This window comes from Hipposideros armiger, unplaced genomic scaffold, assembly GCF_001890085.2.
Source record: "Hipposideros armiger isolate ML-2016 unplaced genomic scaffold, ASM189008v1 scaffold_114, whole genome shotgun sequence".
NCBI classification, from domain to species: Eukaryota; Metazoa; Chordata; class Mammalia; order Chiroptera; family Hipposideridae; genus Hipposideros; species Hipposideros armiger.
The window spans coordinates 144,827-165,432 of NW_017731464.1; the positions used below are offsets into that span (position 1 = coordinate 144,827).

Consider the following 20,606-nt stretch of genomic DNA (forward strand, 5'->3'; position numbering starts at 1 on the left):
TTTTATTCTGGTTTCCTCCTTCTCTCCCGGGGAAGGCTGTTGATTTGTGTTCTCCTCATTTATCTTCTTATATTGTATCACATGTGTATGTGCCATAAACCAGAAACTGTAGTGTTTATGTATTTTTTAAGTTTACATTAACTATCATAGAGTACATGTCCTTTTAAAATAGCTTTTCATTGTGGTTTGGAGATTCATCCATGTTAATACCTATACATTCATGTCGGCTGCTGTAGGCACTCTACTGTATGACTATTCCACATTTGATGAATTAGGGACATGTAGGTTGTTTCCAGCTTGTCACTATTATACATAGTACTGCACTAAACAGCCTTGTACGTGTGCCCATGTGCACACCTATAGGAGCTTCTAATCCAGGGCAGAGGTTTTCAAACAACCACCTGGGGAGCTTTAAAAAAATGCCGAGATCTGGGTCTTAGATTTGGTTTTAGCTGTGCAGCAAGTGTTGAGAGTCACCAGTCCAGGCTCTGTACCCAGAAATGGAATGGTTGCAACAGAGAGCATGCATACCTCTAGCTTTGCTAAATGAGCATACTGGCTTTTACTCTGCCTGCAAGGTTTAAATTTTTGTTTCCCTATACCCTCTTCAATATTTGGTATTACCAAGCTTTTAAAAATTTTGTCCCTCTAAAATGGTTCTTTTCTCATTTTCATTCGTATTTTTCCAGTTGCAAGTATGGTTGAAAACCTTTTCTTAAGTGTATCAGGCATTTGGGTTTTGAAATAGGAGAGAGAAAGGATCCCTATTTCGAACCACACACAAAAATAAATTCCAGATAGATTAAAGACCAAAATGTGATAAGTAAAATGTCAAAGCTTGTAGAAGAAAATATAGATGAACGTCGAAGTAGGAGTAGAGTTTCTTGAAGACACCTTAACAACTATTTACCAGAGAAGAAAGGATTGCTTATTTGACTACGTATTAAACTATATGACGGAAGCCACGCACTATTTGTAAGCCATTTCACCAATGGGGATTAATCTCCAAAACATAAAGAACTCCTGTAGATATTTTTTTCTTAGATTCAAAAATATATTTTTGACTCTTAGTAAGATTGAGTTCATGTTCATTATTTTTAACATTTCTTTTATGAATTCCTACTCAAATATTTTTCAGTGATTTCAAACATTGTATCTTTTTCATAATAATTGTTAAAGCTCTTTATACATTTTTATGGATGTTTTTGGCTAAAAGGAACAGAAACCCTCGACTCAAAGCAGCTTAAATAATAAAGGAATTTATTACTTTACAAAGGTTGAGTCCCAAGTGAGGCATCCAGGGTCCTTCTTTCCATCCCTCTGCTCTGCCAAAGGCTTCATCTTGAGGGCCGCTCCCTTCGTGGTTATAAATTGGCATCAGCAATTCCAAAGATCACGTCCAGACTTACCATTGCCCAGAGGACAGGAGGCACTGCCTGCTACCTCTTCTTAAGAAGAGCCCTTTCCCAGAAGTCTCCTGCAGACATCCCTCATTGGCTAATATCAGTCACATGTCCCTTCCTAAACCAATCACTGGCAAGGGAGGGATTAGTTTAGACTAATTTTGGGGGGTTAGAAAGCTGTTGAGCATCAGTCACCATGACCCTCCCTAGATGAATATTAGCTCTTTGTCACATATAATAAATTATATTTTCCCAGTTTACCATTTCTCATATGATTCATAAGTAGATATTAAATGACATATTTCTCAATTCTAAGATGCCTCAGTTACAAGAGGCACTAAATAGCCATTCAGAAGAGGAGAGGGCTGTATTTCATCTTCATTTGAAGGAATAAACAAGCGTTCCTTATACATTTAATCCAAGGCACCTGCCTCAATGCCGCAGTTTGAGTCTCTGCCTTCTTCACATTTTCCAGTTCTCTTTTGGACATTGGTAGTTAAATGGCATCATGGCCACCACTGCTTTTTGTCATCCATGTCTCTAGTCTTGACTCTTTCAGCCCCTTGAACATCGACAGTATAATTTCAAAGCACACAAAAGAATATTGGGAATTTTGTGTCTGCGGTTCCTGTTTGATTATACTTGTGGTTCCATTTTTTTTTCTTGACTTGCAGGAAAAAATATTCCTGAACTGAATCTGCTTCTTTAGGTAGTTTCTGACATATAGATGCCTAAATATAGGACCCACGGATAGGTCATACCAGTCGCGGCTGGCATTCACATTTTTATAATCTACTTCAAGAAGTTTGGCCATTTCTTTTCAATTTTTAGACAAGTAAAGCATGATTATATTCTCACTGTAAAAATGTAAGCAGTATAGAGAATTTTAGGGCAAAAAAGTGGAAGTCCTTCATCATCCCCTTATTCCCAAATTTTGGCTTTTTCCCCAAGGAGATCAATCACTCTGTGAGGTGCAAACCTTCTAAAACGTCACCTGTGGATTTATGTGCACACAGCTGTGTGTATAGCAGTTACGGGGTTTTACGTTCAGTATACCATCCTGTACATACTCAGTAGCTCTTTTCATATAAGTTTGTTTTGGAGAGCTTCCCATGTAAGTTCCCTAAATGGTGGACATTTAGGTTGTTTCTAATTATTTACTCTTACAAACAGTGCTATAATTAACATCCTTGTAAATGTCTCTTTGTGCATATGGGCAAGCATTTCTTTAGGGTAGCTATCTATGGTTTGGCAATTTCTGCTGCCTTTAATTGCATTGCCTGGTATCTGGCAGACGATCTTCCGCATGTACAATAACTTTTCATGTCCGTGCTCCATTATAGTGTAAGTTTTAAAAAGATGTCTTAGGCGACAATTAGGAATCTAAGTTTAAGTTCAAATTCTGTGTGGATTGCTGTAAGCAACTGAGGTGACACTTGAATGAACAGATACCTCTACCCATGGCTAAGTTCACCCGTGCCCAGGCAGTCGTAATGGGAAGCAAACAAGCCCCCCTGCAACACCGATTGTAAAGCAGATCATGATTTTGAAAACATTAAAATATGAGAAAATGCATCTTAGAATAGAGGAGTTATGGTGTTTTATTTTCCCTAAATGAATAGCCGAGTGCTTCACTCGCATATTTGAATGGTCTTTTGCCTGTGAGTTGATACAATCGCTGAACCACAAACTCATTTCCTCTATAGGTGGGTATGTCTCTGGACTATTAACTCTGTTGATTTGTGTCCGTTCCTGTGCTAGTTCAGCGGACAAGCTCCCCTGTAGTCTTCTCTTTGAGAACTTTCTTGCACATTTGTCTTCTGTCTACCGCTCTTTCTTTCCACACTGTCCCTTTGACACGGGGTGCTTCATTAGCTGTTCACAATTGGCAGGATTTTGCATCACGATGGGTCTGATGTGAGAACATCTGCAGCAGTCAAGAGCACATTTTCCTCAGGACCTGACACCGAGCTTGCCATCAGCGTGAAGCCATCTCTCTGTCTCATTCTCTCTCTCATCCCGTGACATCTCCCAACATCAACTGCACCAACATCAGTTATGCCTGAGTCTTGAATGGTGTCAATCTGAGTTGAAAATGTGCCAGCTTTCTTAACATGATCACTAACAGACTGCTTAATTAACCTGCTGATACTGTCAATAGTAGATCTTGGTAAAGTGCTAGAAAGGAGAGCTGTGGCCCATCGTTGGTCTCTCTTTCTTATTTGCATAGGCTCTCAGTGTCCGTGGTACAGGAGCCGGACTTGCCAGGAGTGGGATGGGAGGGACCAGGGAAGGTTTGAAAGGAATACAGTGTAATTGAACGTTCTGGATGAGATTATGGAAATGAAATCGCTGAAGCAGGCCAGCATCCTCACTGCTCAGAGGCAGGGATGGCTAGTAACCTATGCTAAGGGCAGGCGCTCAATAAGTGGACAACCAGTATACACAGTCGACAGAAGCGATTACAGGGCATGTGCCATTTCAGTGAGCAGTAAGAATGATGGGGGGTCCAAGGGAGGAGCCTGGGTGTGTGCCATCATTCTGAGGTGGATTTTAGGGTGATCTCTGTCTTTTCTTTCCAGGCAGCTTAGATGAAAGGGCATCTTTGTCATTCTGAAAAGTGTCCTGGAGGGGCTGTCTGAGGGAAAGGAGGCTGGATTTTTATCTTTTGTCTCAAGTCACTTTGTGTTTGAACCAAAGTCCTCTTCTGTCCTGGTATGGCTGCATTGCAGCGAGCAAGCGAGATGCCACCATGAGCCTGGGGCTGGTCGGCCATCACCTCCAAATCCATGCTCTCTCTTCTCTTTGTCTGTCTGTGTCTCCTACTCTCACACACACATTTGGGGCTAGAGCTGTCCCAGCCATCCCTGGCTTCCCTCCACCTGGCGTAGGCACGGGTGTAGAGGCTGTGAGCCCAGAGATCCTGTGGAGACACTACATGCAGCCCTTCCTTTTACACCCAGGGAAGTGGGCAGGGGGTCGCGTTTGCAGAGTAAGCTGGTGGACCCTGACTTAAAGCAGATGCTTGTCCCTGGGCCACATTCCTGTGGCCTTGCCTTTCCTGGGACGGTGGTGGTGCTGGTGGGAGGGGTGCTCAAAGGGCAGAGATTGATGCCTTCCAGGGGGAGAAAACCCCAGTAAACTCTCCAGTGATTTTATTGGATCTCCCGGGAACTGCGGGCCTGGCAGGCCCAGAGGGTGAGGCATGCAGATTATTCCTTCCACCACTAGAGGGCATGTCACCAACACAGGCCAGGTGCCCCTTCCCAAGGCCACGCTGGAGGTTCCCCTCGTGCAGCCCTGGTTGGGGAGCTGGCAGGAGATCGCTTCTGAGGATGAGGAGGAGGAGATTCTGGGTCAGGATTGGAATTGAAGCCTAGCTCCCAACCTCTCTTCCTTTACCTCAGATTCTGTCAGTCTCTGGATGTAAGACGGGTTTTTCAACGTCAGAACTAGTGACGTTTTGAGCTGGATAATTCTTTGTTGTGGGGGCTGTCCTGTGCATTGTAGGGTGTTTAGCAGCATCTCTGGTCCCTACCCACTAGATGCCTGTAGCAACACCCCACCCCAGGATGTCCAAATGTTGCCAAATGTCTCACAAAATCACCCCTGGTTGAGAGCCACTGCGTGAGACAGGTGAGGGTGCCTGCTGTGAGGACAGGCCTGGCCCAACACAGAAGAGGTGTCCGCCCGTGGTTACCACTGCTGCTGAGTGTCGTGTGGAAACACGAGAGCTAGTCAAAGATGGCATATGTGCTGTAAATACATTTTAAAACTGTATTTGGTCTCCTGTTTTTCTCTCCAAAGACTGCACAGCCTCTCGGTCTTCCCGTCTATTTATTCCACCTCCCCACTTTATTGAAACAGGAGACTGAGGCTCAGAGACCCCCAGGGTCTCATGCCACCTCTCACCTGCAGAACCATGTCCCCCAACTGCAAGCACCTTGGACCTCTCTGCTCCTCAGTGTTGGCTCAGGCACCAGGAGCATCTGTGGTCCTCCTCCCACTCCACCTGCCCACTAGGCCCTGCTGCCCTCCAGCTCCCCAAACCCTGGTGCTCCCCCCCACTGGAGGGAGTGGGGAAGCAGCAGGTGTTGATGCTAATCAGTGTTCACAGCCCAGAACTGCAGTCGCTCCCAGGCTCACACACTCCCCAAAATTAAACACTCATTATACAAAATTAATTGACATTAATTAGCAAAAATTAAAACTTTAAACACAGCAAGGCGCTTTGGGGGGAGGAGTGAAGCAGGCGGGCTCCACATTTGTCACCCCCCACTTCCCACCTGCCCACCACCCCCAAGTCCCCCCACTTCCATCCTACAGCAGGGCTGGAGGAGTTCAGGCGAGGTCAGTGCTCACACCCAGCCTCAAGCCCAGTCCCAGCCGTGTGAGTCCCAGATGAGAGGAGCCCAAAAGGGTTCCCTGTTGCAAGTCACCTGCTGATGGGTGGCCCCCAAATGCTGGCATCCAGAGCTTAACTGAGGAGCCAGGGGCCCTCCCCTCAGCCCAGGTCCCCATGATCTCAGCTGAGATGGGTGGACATGGCCAAAGGAGGACACCCAAACATCTGAAGCAAGAATGTAGAAGGTATGCCTTTAGCTCTGCCTGACCCCCCTCCCCCGCCTCCCTCGAACCCTCCCATCTCCTGGGTATCTACGGGATCAGGCTCTGTAACCTTTCAGCTCTGTCCCACCTTGCTGTGGGACCTGAGATAAGTCACCCCTTTCTCTGAGCCTCCATTTTCCATCCATATGATGAGGGGGCGATGCTGGGTGAACACAGGATCCTGCCTGCTCTGGCACCTGCTGTCAGGGAAGCATGTCTCTGGGAACTTGCTTCACTCTGAGGAGCAAGGGGCTGACTGTGGTGGGCTGGCGTTTTAAGAGGATGCCCAGAAAGGCAGCCCAAGAGACTGAGCTGCTGATAGTGGGGCATCAGGCCCCAGTGGGGGATGTGGCTTTGGGCCAGAGAGCCCCCCAAGACGGACATCCACTTAGCCTGCCTGCGGGGCCTGTCCCCGAGGAGAGGAAAGCATCCTCCTTGATAACTGGTCACTCCCTAAGCCCTGAACAGTTCCCCTTTCCTAACACTGGTTATTCTCCACTTTTCCCAAGGGCCCCAATCCCTCAGCAGGCTGATAGGCAGCCCTGCATTTGAAGGTGGACTCGGCATTTATTCAGAACTTGGTTGCTTGGGCCGAGGAGGCTGCGGTGAGGGTGGAGCCCAGTGGTCTTTTCCACCAGGTAGAATGTCATCCTCTCCTCTCACTCCTGCTCCCCGTTGCTTCCTTCTCCAGCCAGCGCCAACATCTGCAACGTGGTCCTGATGCGGTACGGGGAGCTAGAGGAGGGGATCGATGTCCTGGATGCTGATGGCAACCTCGTGGGCTCCTCCAGGATCGCAGCCAGACATGTGGGTTGTCCTGGGGCTCCGGGGAGCTAGGGGGTGGAGGGCGATGGGGGGGCAGCAACAGGGAGGGTGTTTGCTTCCCCTAAATGTTTTCATGCCTCAGGGGCTGGCTGTTGTCCACCGCACCCTTTGTCGCGCTCCTTCTCACCCTGCTCCCACCTCCCATCTGTATGAGTCGAGGCCTCAAGGCCTGGCCCAGCCGCTCCTGTCCCCTGGGCATCCCTGCTTCTCTGCGATCACCCTCTCCTCGCCACTGTGAACCGCCCCATCTCGTGCCCCAGCCCCTAAGGATCTGGCTTCTCTTATCTGTTAATTGATGAGGGCAGAGGAGACCCCTCCAGAGCCTTCCTTTCCCTCCCCAGGACCTAGGGCCCTGCCTCCTGGGCTTCCCTAGCCTCCTGGGTAAGAAGAGGAAGTGTGGGAGCGGGTGCTTTGTGGCTCTGTGCTAATAGGCACTTCTGCAAGTGACACCTCACAGGGAGTGACTGTGGCTGAGGTGCAGGGATGTCAGGCTTGTGGGAGGCCATGGGGGGCGGTATTTTGTTACAAGAAGGCCCTGTTTCACCTGCCTCACCCACTTCAGCAATTGTCATTTTCGTTTTAAATCTAGTCTGTACATCTCCCTGTGCTTTCCGGCCTTCATCCTAATGGCAGTAGCGGCTCGTCCTGCTCTGGCTTCCGAGTACGGGGACAGGGGTGTCAGCTGTGAGGTAGCCGAGCACTGCCCTCTGCTCTAGCCACTGTCCCTCCTCAGCTCCCACGTGGGGCCCGGACCGAGCCTCACCTCTGTCAGTGAGGCTTTCTCTACAAGCCTCCCGTGTGGGAAGACCCCTCTGTTAGCTCTGTCCTTCCCTCCCCACTGCCTTAGGGAACGTGAATGCCCATTCAAGGCTCGTGAGGGGCAAGGGGCTCAGAGTGCCACTGAGTCCTCTACTTTCTGCACTGCCTCTGGGCCCCGTCATTCACACACATGGCAGGTGACAGGGATCTGCCCTTCAAATGTGTGTAGTGGGAAGACAGGGGTGGCTTTTTTCTGTTGTTTGGAATACGGCTATGTGAGCAATTCCGTGAATTATTCCACTTGGCCAGATGTGCTTAGCAGTGACACACACCCCTAGGGGCTGTGGGGTGGGATTTGCTGCCAGGCAGCTGTCCCCTGCCCCGGGACCCCCACTTACCACAGCCTCTGCTTGCCCCTCAGGCCCTGCTGGAGACGGCGCTGACGCGAGTGGTCCTTCCCATGCCCATCCTGGTGCTCCCTCCAATCGTCATGTCCATGCTGGAGAAGTGAGTTGGGGCAGCCAGGACAGAGGGGCCACCAAGGGGAGAGGGAAAGGGACCGGCTGGCCCAGGACATGGGACAGAGGGGCAGCTGGCAGCCCGCCAGGTTCAGGCTCTGCCAGGCAATGCTGCTAGAATGTGTGAGAATTCATGGACTTTTACTATGCAGGATCCCGTGCTAGGAAGGCTCTCCCTGCCCTGAGGAGCTGGGGTGCATGTGTGTGTGCACAAGTGTGTGTGTGTGTGTGTGTGTGTGTGTGTGTGTGTGTGTGTGTGTGTGCATGCACTCCCTATTAGTGCACAGTGCAGGACCGATTGTGAAGAGAGTCTGAAGATTGTGGTAGAAAGAATAGATGTTGGGGGCCAGCACCACCTGTCCCAAGCATCTACCATGAGGCAAGTCACTGCTTCACAGAGCCTCAGTTCCTCCATTTATAAAACACGAACAGCACCAACCTCCCTGCCTCTCTCAGAGGGATGGAACACATATTTGTCATGACTATAAAGAAATGAGGGAACACAATAATAAAAACAGTGATAGAGTGATTCTGTTAATTAATGAGTGTGAAATTGAATCGTGAAGGCTGAAATGCTGCTTGAAGGAGTGGCTGAACAGAGAGGGAGGGAGGGCCCAGGGCTGATCATGGAGGTTTGGGCAGGCCCGGAGGACTAGGGGAAGTCTAGGAGGACAGGAGCAGGGAAGGGTCTAGGTAGGGGGAACAAGTTGAATAAAATCCTGGAGGTGAGGACCCTTGGCTCATACAGGTAAAAATGAGCTCCCTCCTGGGGGCTCAGCCTGGGAGGGGGCACATCGAGGCCGCAAGGTTGGGCTTGGAGGCAGTATAGGGTAAGGACAGGGTTGGGGTGCTCTATCTGGGGTTCTGGGGCAGGGTCTTCTCTCCAGTTTGGAGACCGTCTTCTTCCCACACTACCAATTATAATAATAGCTAACATTTATTAAGCACCCCAGTCCTCTCTCAGCCAGGCCTCTGCCCAAACGCCATCTCAGAGAGGCCCTCTCTGACCACCCCATCAAGGTAATAGACACTACCCCGTTCTCTCCTCACACTGCCTTATTTTTATTTTTATCTTTTTTTAAACTTTATTAGGGAACAGTGTGTTTTTCCAGGACCCATCAGCTCCAAGTCAAGTCGTTGTTTTCAATCTAGTTGTGGAGGGTGCAGCTCACTGGCCCATGTGGGAATCGAACTGACAACCTTGGTGTTACGAGCACCATGCTCTAACCACCTGAGCTAACTGGCCACCCACACTGTCTTATTTTTATTCGCAGCATTTATCAATATCCGAGAGTCTTTATCTAGTTGTCTATTATCTGTGCTCCACTAGAATGTAGTCTCCATAGAGGCAAGTAAATTCCTTCTATTTACTGGCCTGCAAAGCATCTAGCACAGTTCCTGGCACATAGTAGGTGCTCAGTGAGTGTCGAATGAATGAATGAACAAAATGAGTCATCTAAGCTTCATAATAGTGCAATGAGGTAAGTATGGCTTCCCATTTTACAGATGAGGAAAGGAAGGCAAAGAGAGGTCTTATTATCTGCTCACAGCCATTCACCCCATAATGGCAGAGCCAAAAGCGGCCCAGGAATACGGCTCCAAAGCTGGGCGCTTCCTGCCTGCTTGGCTGTCTCTTTAGTCTTCAGATGACATCATGCAATCAGCATGTCTTTGGGTCCTGCCATGTGTGTAGACTGAGGAGAAGCAGATTTGGGGGCCTGTATTTTGATAAGGGAGATGGGTGTGACCCACACACAGGTCAGCTGCAGGTGGGACCGGATGGTGTGTGAATGGGACCAAGATGACCTTGAGGAGGGGGTGCACTATGGGCCCAGCAGCAAGGAGGGCTGGTCCAGAGGAGAGGGGCTACGGCTTTCCGGGTGGGGTGTGGGCCTGTTTTGTGGACAAGAAGGAGTCCAGCCCGACAGAAGCAAAGCGTGCTCATCAGGCCCAGCTGATGAGGGGCCTGTGTCCAGCCAAGGAGATGATCCCTTTCTCACCATGGAAGAAGGGGGAGGTGGAAGGTGGAAGGTGCCTAAGCAGCGGGCATGGTGTGTTGAGCACTGGGATATAAGAAAATGAATCTCATATGCAAGTTGCAAAAATAAATAAGATTCTGGGAGAGCAATTACCTTAGTGCCCCTGACCCTTGTATAGGTAGCTGCCTCGTAAACTGAGGCTGTCTCCAAATAATTGGGGACTGTAAGTACAAACAAGGACACCGCAGGGCAAATGAGGAAGGTAGGGCTTCTGTCTTCTAGGCTGTTGAATCCTGAGCCTGAAGTTTGCTGGGGGGAAATGTAGTCTGTGATGCCTTCCCGGTTGGCATCTGAGTTGGGTTTGTAGAAAGTGGAGTGATGGTTGGCATCCCATTGGTTTGGGGGCTTCAACTTGGCTTTGAGAGGCATGGAGGTGGGGTGGGATGGTTCTAGTTCTGAACCTCCCTGGCCCAGAGTTCAGGCTGCCATGAGTCTGGCTCAGCTCAAGGTCCAAAGAAGCCCCTCAGGCAGGTAGAGACAGGTTGGCCTTGTCCTTGATTGACCTTTCTCTGAAGCCTCTTGGAGGGTCTCTGGGGAGGAAAAATAGTCCAACCCAAGTTCCCCCAGGAATATAAAAATGAACAAGACCCAATCTGTGCCCGCCGAGACTTACTTACTCTCACATATATTGGGGGACTACAAGACTGGGTGGTGGGCGAGCCAGGGCAGAGTAGCAGCACCAGCTGAGGCTCCTGGTAGGAAAATGAAATCTGGGTGCTTGCTCCATCATTTTCAGGCCAGGTTGGTCCAAGAGACTCCCTCAGCCTCAGTTTCCCACCTGGAGAATAACAACACTGCCCCCTTTGTCACCTTGTTCATCCTAGGGCTTTGCATTTTGCACCATCCAGCAGGCTCTTGGCTCTTTGCAGGAGCCCCATTGGACACCCCATTGCCTTTCCTTGCTGGGATGCCAGTGGCAGGGCTTCTGCTGAGGAGGCTTGTGGGGGAGACAGCTCCCACCCTAGGGAGCCCTGGTTGGGTGAGGGAGTCAGGACAGCCAGGAAAAAAAGACCAAAGAACACTTACAAAGCAGCCTACTTGTAAATTAATGGAGCGCAAACTAAAACTGCTTCAAGTGCTGATGGAATGAATGCACAGCAGTAGGGAGACAAGCTGTTGTGTGGGGCTGGGGCCTGGCTTGCTTTGCCTCTGGCCTCAGTTTATCCTCTCTGAGAGGAGCCCTCAGATGTCCCTGGGTTTCCTGCCAGGGTAAGAGAGGTAGGCACCAGACATGTTCAGGTGTCCCAGTCTCTGAGACTGAAAGGAAAAGCGACTGAAGTCAGAAGCAAAGGAGCCTTAGCTCCTAGCACGGGCCTCCCTCTGAGGGGGTACACCCCCCCCCCAACATACGTCTTCGCACTTCACAGATTTATCGTGCTGAGGAGGAAGCTGGTTTTAGACCCCAGGCTGGGCTATCAACCCCCTCCCCCATAACCTTCCCAACTCACAGGCAGGTGCAGCAGCTCTCTCCCCTGCATCCCTGCATCCCTGGCCCTGGAGTTCGCCCTCCCACCAGACTGGGTCTCAGCAGGTTGGGGTTCAGGCCACTTCCTCCGTGGCTGTTCTTGAGGCCGCTCCTGCCTCCCTCATTCCTTGGGATCCGGGTCTTTCCTTTCTCCCAGGCATTCGCACATCTCTCCATCTGCATATTTTAACTCCCCCAGCTGCCTTTCCAATCCCTCCCTGCCTTCTCCCTCTCCTCCTCTCCTCCCCCTGTCCTGCTGTGTTCACTCTCCCGCCTGCTCTGGGTTGGGACTTGGGAAGCCCCTCTTTAGCCTCCTTCCTGAATTGAAGCACAGGCCTGGGGCTTCCTGGACCCCATTCCCAGTGGGGACTTCAGCCAGCCACCCATGAGAGAGAAGCCAAGGTCACAGCCCCACATGGAAGGTCTGTCTGGTGTCACTGTCAGGAGTTACCAAGGATTGAGTTCGTAGCCTGCCCACCACCTGCCACCTTCTTTCTCCCCGTCACCTTCTTTGCCCACAGTGACCCTTGGGGCTATGCCTCTAGGGCCTTCACACCCCTCTGTCTGTCCCATTCCCCCTTCTCTGATCCCCCTCAGGGACTGAGGCCCAGTCAGTGCCACTGGGACAGTAGGACAGCCCTGCCTCCCACAGCCTCTCCAGAGCTGGGGCTCCAGGCCTTGTGTCCCACCTCCTTGTGCTGCTGGAGAAGTTGATCTGAGTTGAACAGATCTCAGAGTCCGTCTAGGCCTTACTCCCCACCTCTCCATGACTCCCATGGAAGCCCAGGAGGCCTTGGGCTGAGTCCGTGGTGGGTCTGAGGCTTGGCTGGGGCACCTGACTTGAGGAGGAAGGTCAGACAGGCTTGAACTTGATTTAAGCACCATTGTCCTGCTGCTCTTCATGCTGTGGAAACTTCCCCCTTCAGTAGCTCAATTCAGGATTCATTCAACAGCTGGACAGATCTTGGGGTCTGCACCAGTGGGAAGGGCTGGAGGAGAGCCCAGCCACCAGGATCCCTCCTTCCTTAACATAACATCAGCAATAACAACGCATTTACTCTGGACAGGCCTTTTACTTGCATTGATTTATAAGTAATTGGATCTTATTGGTACCTTAGCAGAAACATCCTGGGCCAGGGTTAATCAGAAGTGTGGGATCACCTGTTTTAGACTCCCAGAGAGTTGTTTGAAATGCAGGTTCCCAGGTGTTGTACCAACTGAATCAGGATCTCATGGGGGTAAAGGGTCCTTGGGAGTCATCATTTTTAACCAGATGCCTAGACATGGAGGTTGAGAACTGCTGCTCCCACTGTTTCTGTCTGCTCAAGGCCAAGTGCTCCTGGGCTTCTTGTCCCAGGAGGTGAAGGTGGTGTGGGGTTTACCTGCAGTCAGCCCTGTTCCCATGGGGGAGAGGCAAGAGTCCTGATTATATCCTCTTTGTACCAGGAGCCAGTCACAGTCACGTGGAGGCTGACGTAGTGACTGAGGTCAGAGCTAGTGTCCCCGCAACGTCCTCTGGCAAATCGTGCAGGCCTCCATTCTGCTGGCATGTCCCGCCCCAGCCCTTCCCAAATAGAATGCTTGGTGGTCTTCACCAATGGGCCTGCTGGATGACACAAGACGTAAAGCTCTGATGGACAACATGGTGAAGTTGTCTTTGCCAGCTGGTATGGCCCCCACTCTATCTGGAGAGCCTGTTTTGTCAGGGAGCTGGGGGACCCAGGGCCTGGAGGGAGGTTTTTCATGCCCCTCTCCTGCCTAGGAACCCTACCTCAGAAGCTTACCATGGGGAGTGGGTGCCAGCTGTGACGTGCTGATGGTGAAGCTGGCAAAGGGTCCTGAAGGGGGAAGTCAGGAGCAGCACGGGGTGTCAGCACTCACAGGGAGTCAGAAGTCCAGGGAGCAGCCCTGCTGGCCTCCTACAAACTTGGTCTTGGCCTTGGACAAGTCACTGCTTCCCTCTGTGGCTCTTGGATTGAAGTTGACGAGGTGACCGGTGGGGTGTGTTCTGTTCCCACACACAGAAGAGGGTCAACCCCTTCCGGCTGTGCATATGTGTGTGTGCATGTTTGTATACATGTGTATAATACATGTGTTCATGCATGTGTATGTATGTGTGTGTGTGTGCGTGTGTGTCTATGTGTAATTTGTCTCCTCTCCTGAACTTGTCACCTCCTCCGGTTTGTTTGCTGTTTCATTATGTGCTGCCTTCCGGGATGATCTTACTCTCTCGTATGTCCCCCCAGGAGCAGGAGCCAACGGCCCCTTCTATCATCTACCCGACATGTGGCCTACTTCACACAGGGCTGGGCACACGTGGAATGCAGGAGGGCCCCCTATAAGTGCTCATTTATGATTTATGGTTGAGAGTTCAACCAGCAATGTCCTTCGGGGCAGGGCCTAGGGAGAGGGGTGCCAACTGGGGAAGGCCCCGAAGACAGAATTCCACCACAACTGTTTAGCTACGGGCTGGTACTGGCCCAGAATCGTGCTGCCCTGGGGCTGGGTCCCTGCTTACCCTGTCTCCGGGTCTCTCAGGGCTGCCTCCTTCTCTCTCTCCCACAGGACGGCTCTCCTGCAGGCGCGGCCCCGGCTGCTTCTCCCTGTCCAAAGCCTCGTGTGCCTGGCAGCTTTTGGCCTGGCCCTGCCGCTGGCCATCAGCCTTTTCCCACAGATGTCAGAGGTCAGTGGGGCAGGGGCTTAAGGGCAGGATGGGAGGGTGCAGTTTGGCCATAATTAACAAGTACTGATTCAGTGCTGCCTCCTTAGCACTAGGCTAGGCACTGGGGTTAGAACCATAAATAAGACTGACCTCTCAGAGCTTAGGTCAAGCAGTGAACAAAACAATGAAACAGGGAATAGAAAAATGAAGGGTGAGAAGTGTTAGGGTGGGACCAATTCAGCTGGGTATGGAAGGCAATAGGGGGTCCAAACCCAGCCTAGAGGGAAGTGGCATTTCCTGGAGCCTGGAGGATGGGCTAGAATTGACCAGGCGTGTAGTGTGGGGTGAGAGGACACATAGGCTGGCGTCACCTGGGGTGAAGTTTCCGAGGTGAGGCAGCATACCGCATGTTCCAAGAGCTGAGGGAAGTCTCCATCTCAAGCAGAGAGTAGAGCAAGGTGAGATGTGCCAGGCAAGGGGGCCTGGGCCCAGCTGGTGCTGGGAACTTGGAAGCCGAAGCAGAGAGGGCCAGTGTCATCAGAAGGACTGTGCAAAGCAGGACAACGGAGTCCTGATTTTGAACGATCCCCGTGGCTGTATGGTGAGGCTGGGTTTGAGCTTTGGAGGAGAAGGAGCCATCAGGAGACTGTGGCGAGCGTCCAGCAAGAGATGATGGCAGCTTGGACCAGGCTGTTGGCAGTGGGCATCGAGAGAAGTAGGTCCTTTCAGAGAGAGTTAGGAGGCAGCTTCATCAGAACTGAGGACGTGCATGTGGTGGGAAGGAGAGGAGCCGCAGGATGTGCACCCAGCTCTCTGATTTTCAACAACCAGGCAGATGTAGGTACCACGTAACAAGATGGAGACATGAGGAGGGGCCGGACTGAGGGGTTGGGTTGCGTTGGGTGGACACGTGGAGTTTGAGGAGCCCAGGGGAAGTTGGCTCTGGGTCTAGGGGAGTGAAGTGGGGCCACCAGTATAAAAACAGTAATGGAATCAAGGGTGCTGGGTGGGATCAACCAAGGAGGCTGTGGAGAAAAGAGGGCCCCTGGCAGGGGGCGATATCTAAGGACGAGTGACCAGGGAGGTAAGGACAGAGCCAAGTGCGATTCAGGGGTGGTGGGTGGGCTGATCGCAGCGTCAGACACGCCTGAGAGGTGAAGCTCTGTGCGGTGAAAGAGTGTCCATCGGTTTCTCAAGCAGTGAAAGCAAACCCTGTCCTGCGGGGCGGGCCCAGCTGACGAGTGAGGAACCCGGGTGGCAGAGTGCAATGCTAGGCCCAGAAGCTTGGTGCCAAGGAAAAAGGGGAAACAGACCCACAGCTGGAATGAGGTGTGGGATCAAGAGAGACTGGTGTATTTCCCCCTTTCTTAAATGGTAGCGTGGCGCTTGTGTAATGCAAAAGGGAAGGCACCAAGACAAGTGGGAGCAGGCGGGTGGGAGAGCTGAGTCCATGAAGCGGACAGAGGCAGAGCATAGGCAGGGATCCCAGGGACTCACCTCAGCAGGGAGAGAGCTCTCCCTGCTTTACCGGGTTCGAGGGAGATCAAGTCGGGGGTGGGGTCCCAGGGCGGAGAGGCTAAGGAAGTGGTTCTGGTAGCTCTGGTCAGTGTCCTTAAGATAGTGGAGAGAAAGCAAGAGGGTGGGGAAGGGGGAGGTCTGCGGTTTGAGGACTGTAAAGAAGGTTCTAGACATTCAGAGGAGTGAGAGGGAGAGACAGCTGACCAAGGAAGCGCAGTGGGGTCAGCAGAGGGGAAAGCTGAGAGAGGACACAGGCCTGTGGGTGTGACCAGGGCCTGTCTACCCAGAGGTGCTGGGGACCAGCTCCTGGAGGGACCCCAGGGCTCCCTCAGCGGGTTTCTTCCAGCTGGGTGGGGCATTCGGGAGGTTGATGAGCAATCAGGAGAAGCAGCAGATCCTGGAATCTTAGCAAGGGGTGGGGGGTGAAGATGAGCGAGCAAGCTGATGGGAAAGCAAGGTGTGATGGAGAGGCAGACCTGGGGGTCAGACAGTGAACTTGGCATTTGGAGTCACTGAGTTCACGGGCAGATGGAAGCTGTGGCCAGATAGGCACTGCTGAATTTGTGATTTGCAGGACTGACCCTGCTTTGTCCTCGAGAGAAACGTGGCTGGAGGGGTATTAGTTTCCAGAGGGAAGTCAGGGAAGGTGAAATTAAGGGGTCTGGGGTGTTCGACCTGGACTGTGAGGACTAGAGACCCAGGGTCTTAGAGTAGGAGTTGGTGACCCAGCCTGCAGGCCCTGCAGTCCTAGGACGGTAAGGACTGCAGTTGCTTCTCTCCACTGAACCCCCAAGTTTTCAGAGGAAGCTAGGACAGGGACCTCCTATCCTGGGGGCCAAACCACACGAGGACGGGAAACATGGTGTGTGACCTTTCCCGGCAGTACTCACGTCCACAGGACCCAGCTTTGTCATAAAGCCAGGGACACCCCTCCCACCCTATTCCCCACCCCCCGTGAAAGCTGCACAGCTATTACCTGATTGCTGGGAAGTCCAGATGGATCCCAGGGCTCCAGGTTGCCTGGAAATTCTGAAGATGGGAGGGAGGGCACTTCTCGGTGGTCTTAGCATCCCCGTCCTGAAAGGGCTGGACCCTGCACTCCCTGTAGCCACTGTGTCTGTACAGTCGGGCAAAGTCTGAGGTTCTAAGTGAGGGTCCGAATGCCCTGTGCACTTGGAGGCACCACTGTGTTCAGAAGCTTCAGATAGCTGTCATGGCTCTACCTGTCTGCATAGGGGAGGGACCCAGGTCCAAGAAACCCCACAGCACAGAATCAGAGACTATCCCTGTTGGAAGGGCTTTCTAGATCATCCAGTTTTCCACCCTGCTGGCTCTGCTGGGGAAATAGATGCCCAGAGCAGCCAAGGGACCAGCGCGAAGTCACAGAAGCGAGGTGCTGATATGGGAGGAAACCCCAGAGGCCACTCCCAGTCCAGAGCTCCCCAGAAATGCTGCATCTGCATCTTCCGGGGTGCTCCCCTCGCTCAACCACCTGGCCTACCTGGGGCAATGGAGAAAGGCGGAGCTGGGGGCCGCCCTGGGGTGGGGAAGACTCAAGGAGTGCTGTGGGTCTTTGATGGGTGTTTCTCTGGGGCAGATAATGGAGAGATGGCAGGAGGTGGTCTGAGTGAGCAGCCTTGCCCTTACGGAGGCCCCATGTGTAAGTCCAGGCTCCTCTCTTCCCCGCTGCCTGCCTCAAATAGGCATTGTTCTTCTGGGTTTCTAACCAAAGTCCCCCTCATTGCAACCCAGGTCTCTTTATCTAGACTGGGGAGAATACAGTCATTGCATAATAAGCCTGTTCTCAGGGATGTGATTTTCAGAGCCACCTCCTTACCTGTATCAACCCCAATAGGATGCAGGCAGGGCTGGGCATTATGGGGTGTTTTGAGGCCTTTCTGTGGCCTACAGCACCAAGGCCATCAGCCACTTGCCTGAGAGGACCTTGTTCCCCGCTTTCATCCTCCCAATTAAGTCTCTTTAACGAGGCACTGCTTCTGCTGTGTGGGGACCATGTCTCACATCCCAAAAGCCAGTGGGATTTGCCACAATAAGTCTGGGCTTGCTTGGGCTGACCCACCTTTGCCAAGAGACACCAAGGTTGTCAACAGGCATAATCGCTGGAACACTAACTAATTAATTAGGGGACTTGGAGATGGCATTTAGGGGCTGGTTCCTAGCCTGGCTGGCCTGCGGTGATCCGTGTGCGGTTTCCAACCTACTAACCCCAGAGGCTGAGGAAAGAACTTCAATCCCTGGATGAGAGTTTTGTCTGCTCTTTTCACATCAGTATTTCTGCCTATTGAGATGGTGCTAATTTTAAAATTAAAATCGCAAATAATACTTACCATTTGCTAAGCATCTACTAGGCCAGGCAGCATGTTGGGAAAGTCCGCATGCTTTGTTGTGTTAAATCCTCCTAATGTCCTTCAAGTCTCAGGTATTACTGACTCTCAAGGGATGTTGCCTCAACAGATGTGTGTGTCTCCGGGGCTGGGTAGAGATTTTGTTTGGAGACATGCAGCCTTAGGTGCATGGGGGGAACTGAAGCTGAGGAAGGGGTGAGGTCACTGAGAGGGGAAGGAAAGGTGTCAAGAAAGGGCAGGAGCAACCGGGGCAAAGGGAGAACCCCAACGGAGTGGCTTCATGGACGCTGAGGACAAGGGCATTTCAAGGAAGAGGGGGCTATCTGCAAATGAGCTGCTGCAGAGGGACTAGAAGGAGGCGACAAGACTTGGAAACGGTGATGTAGCTAGACAAGGCAGTCTAGGAGGCAAAACGGTAGTCAGGTTTCTCTCTTTGTTCAGAGGAGTGAGCTCAGGGATGGGAAACCACTGAACAGCAAAGAAAGTTTCATTCACTTGGTGTTCTGTGGGTTGGGGGTTGGGAGCCTGCAGAGGGGGCAGTGATGGGGTCCCTGGGTCCAGTAAGTAGAGGGGCCTGGTTGCCTGTGGTTGGGAAAGGGGGGTCCAGAAAGTGATAGTACTACAAACTAGGTCCCCATATTATTCCCTGTTTACAAATGAAGAAACTGAGGCACATCAAAGTCCAAAGCTGGTAACGATGAAGTGAGCTCTGTGTCCACAGAAGGATTCCGTAGCCCCCCCTTCCACCTCCACCTCACTATAAAATGAGAAGGCCCAGGTTTGAGCCCCAGATGGCTCCCTGCTAATGTATCAACAGGAACATTGCAGTGCCCTCAGCCAGCCCTCCTACCCGTCACGGGAAGTCCATATCCAAGTTCACAGGGACCATCTGGAGTGCGTGTTAGCCTTCGGTCTCTGACCCAGAGCTGGGAGGCTGGCCAGTCAGCAGGTGGGGCAGAGAACCGCCTTAGGAACTTGGGTGCGAGAATAGGGGCACAAGGTGTGGCCTCTCTTCTGGGCCCCAGCCCCATCGCCATGTAGGGAGCATGAGGTCTGCCCTGGTAGACCCTGTGACCTGCAGGTTTAGGCTATGGGGCATTGGCCAAGGCTAAGTCAGCCAGGCCATGCCAAGCATGGACAGAGGCTTTTCCCCACCCCATAGACGCTGGGGTGCTTTCCCCTTCTTCCTGCCCCTGGTTGGCTGGGCCATGTCATAGCCCTCAGTCTCAGGGGGCCTCTGTTCCGGTAGAGTGGACAGAAGTCCAGTAAACAAGAAATATCAGGTGATGGTACAGTTATGATGGAAATAAAGCAGAGAGGCTGTGCTAGAGCTTTCCTGGGGCAACTCGAGGTCAGGTGAGTTGTGGCGGCCTCCATGGCACGGTGGGGTCTGCTTTGTGGTGGCCTTTTTGGCCCTGCCCTCCCTGGAGACTGGGGCTCTGGGTTCTAGGCAAATATGGTCATTTGATAAAGAGTGCCAGCTCTCAACCTTACAGACGCCCTATGTGTTGAAGGAGGGGGAAAGGACTATTGTCCCTAGGAGGGTGGGACACAGGAGACACACACCAACAGAGTCTGCACACTTGAGGTGAGACAGTTCCTGCTGGAGCTCATCAGGGTGGACTTCCTAGAGGAGGGGTCATTTCTAGAACAGCTACACACACACACACACTTGCATGCACACACGCATGTACACTGGTGACTGGTACCTCGAGGGAGATGTCCAGGGTCCAGTCTCCAGGCCCACAAGCTTGGCTGCCAAAAGCGGCTGGACCAGGGGATGTGCATGTCCCCCCAACTCTGACAGCCAGTGTTCCCCACCTGGGATCGCTTCTAATCCTGTTTAATGAACCTCATGTCTCCCCAGAGCAAGAAGCACTACCTTGGCCAAGACCCCCTCCCCACGTCTCTGCCTGTTTCTCTTTCTGTCTGTCTGTCTTTGTGCCTCTTTCTCCCTTCCTGGATTCCTCTTGGGCTCCCCACCCAACCCCGTTCCCCTCTCTATTCCCCCCACTTTTCCCCCCGGGAGCTCGGAAGCTGGGGAACAGGGCTGCACATACAAGCCGGAGCCATTGTTCAACAATCTGTTTTTGTCTTCATCTTGTTGGCAGGCGGCAGGAGAGGAGCAAAAGGTTAATGAGGCACTGTGCAGCGGGATTACCGCGTGAACGGCGAGCGGCGGGCGGGCAAGCCAGCCATGGTGACAGGGAACTAATTAGGAGCAGTTTAACAGGAGGAAAAAGTGAAATCTCCTCTTCACCAACTGTCAATAATTAGCTGATTTGGTGAGGTTGAAATGTGTCCACAGGAAAAGTTGGGGCTCTTTTGTGAATGAGTGAGGCTTGAGGGAGTGGGGGCTCTGCCCCTGTCCCTAGGTAAGGATGGGGCTGGGGTCACCCCACGTCCCCCAGGCCTGCCCTCCTCTCCTTGCGATGGCATCCCT

The 20,606-nt window shown here is 52.1% G+C and overlaps 1 protein-coding gene and 1 non-coding gene across 3 annotated transcripts in view; one reads left to right on the plus strand and one right to left on the minus strand.

The window, feature by feature from the left end:
• Positions 1–20,606, plus strand: part of SFXN5 (sideroflexin 5) — a 122,198-nt gene that overhangs the window by 89,750 nt on the left and 11,842 nt on the right. For both annotated transcript variants that reach the window (XM_019647632.1, XM_019647633.1), the window contains exons 11-13: positions 6,703–6,818; positions 8,017–8,102; positions 14,183–14,300. In XM_019647632.1, coding sequence (XP_019503177.1) covers positions 6,703–6,818; positions 8,017–8,102; positions 14,183–14,300 — 320 coding nt within the window. The remainder of the gene's footprint in view (positions 1–6,702; positions 6,819–8,016; positions 8,103–14,182; positions 14,301–20,606) is intronic.
• On the minus strand, positions 9,286–9,359 carry TRNAT-CGU (transfer RNA threonine (anticodon CGU)). The gene has a single exon. It is a non-coding gene; the product is annotated as a tRNA-Thr (tRNA).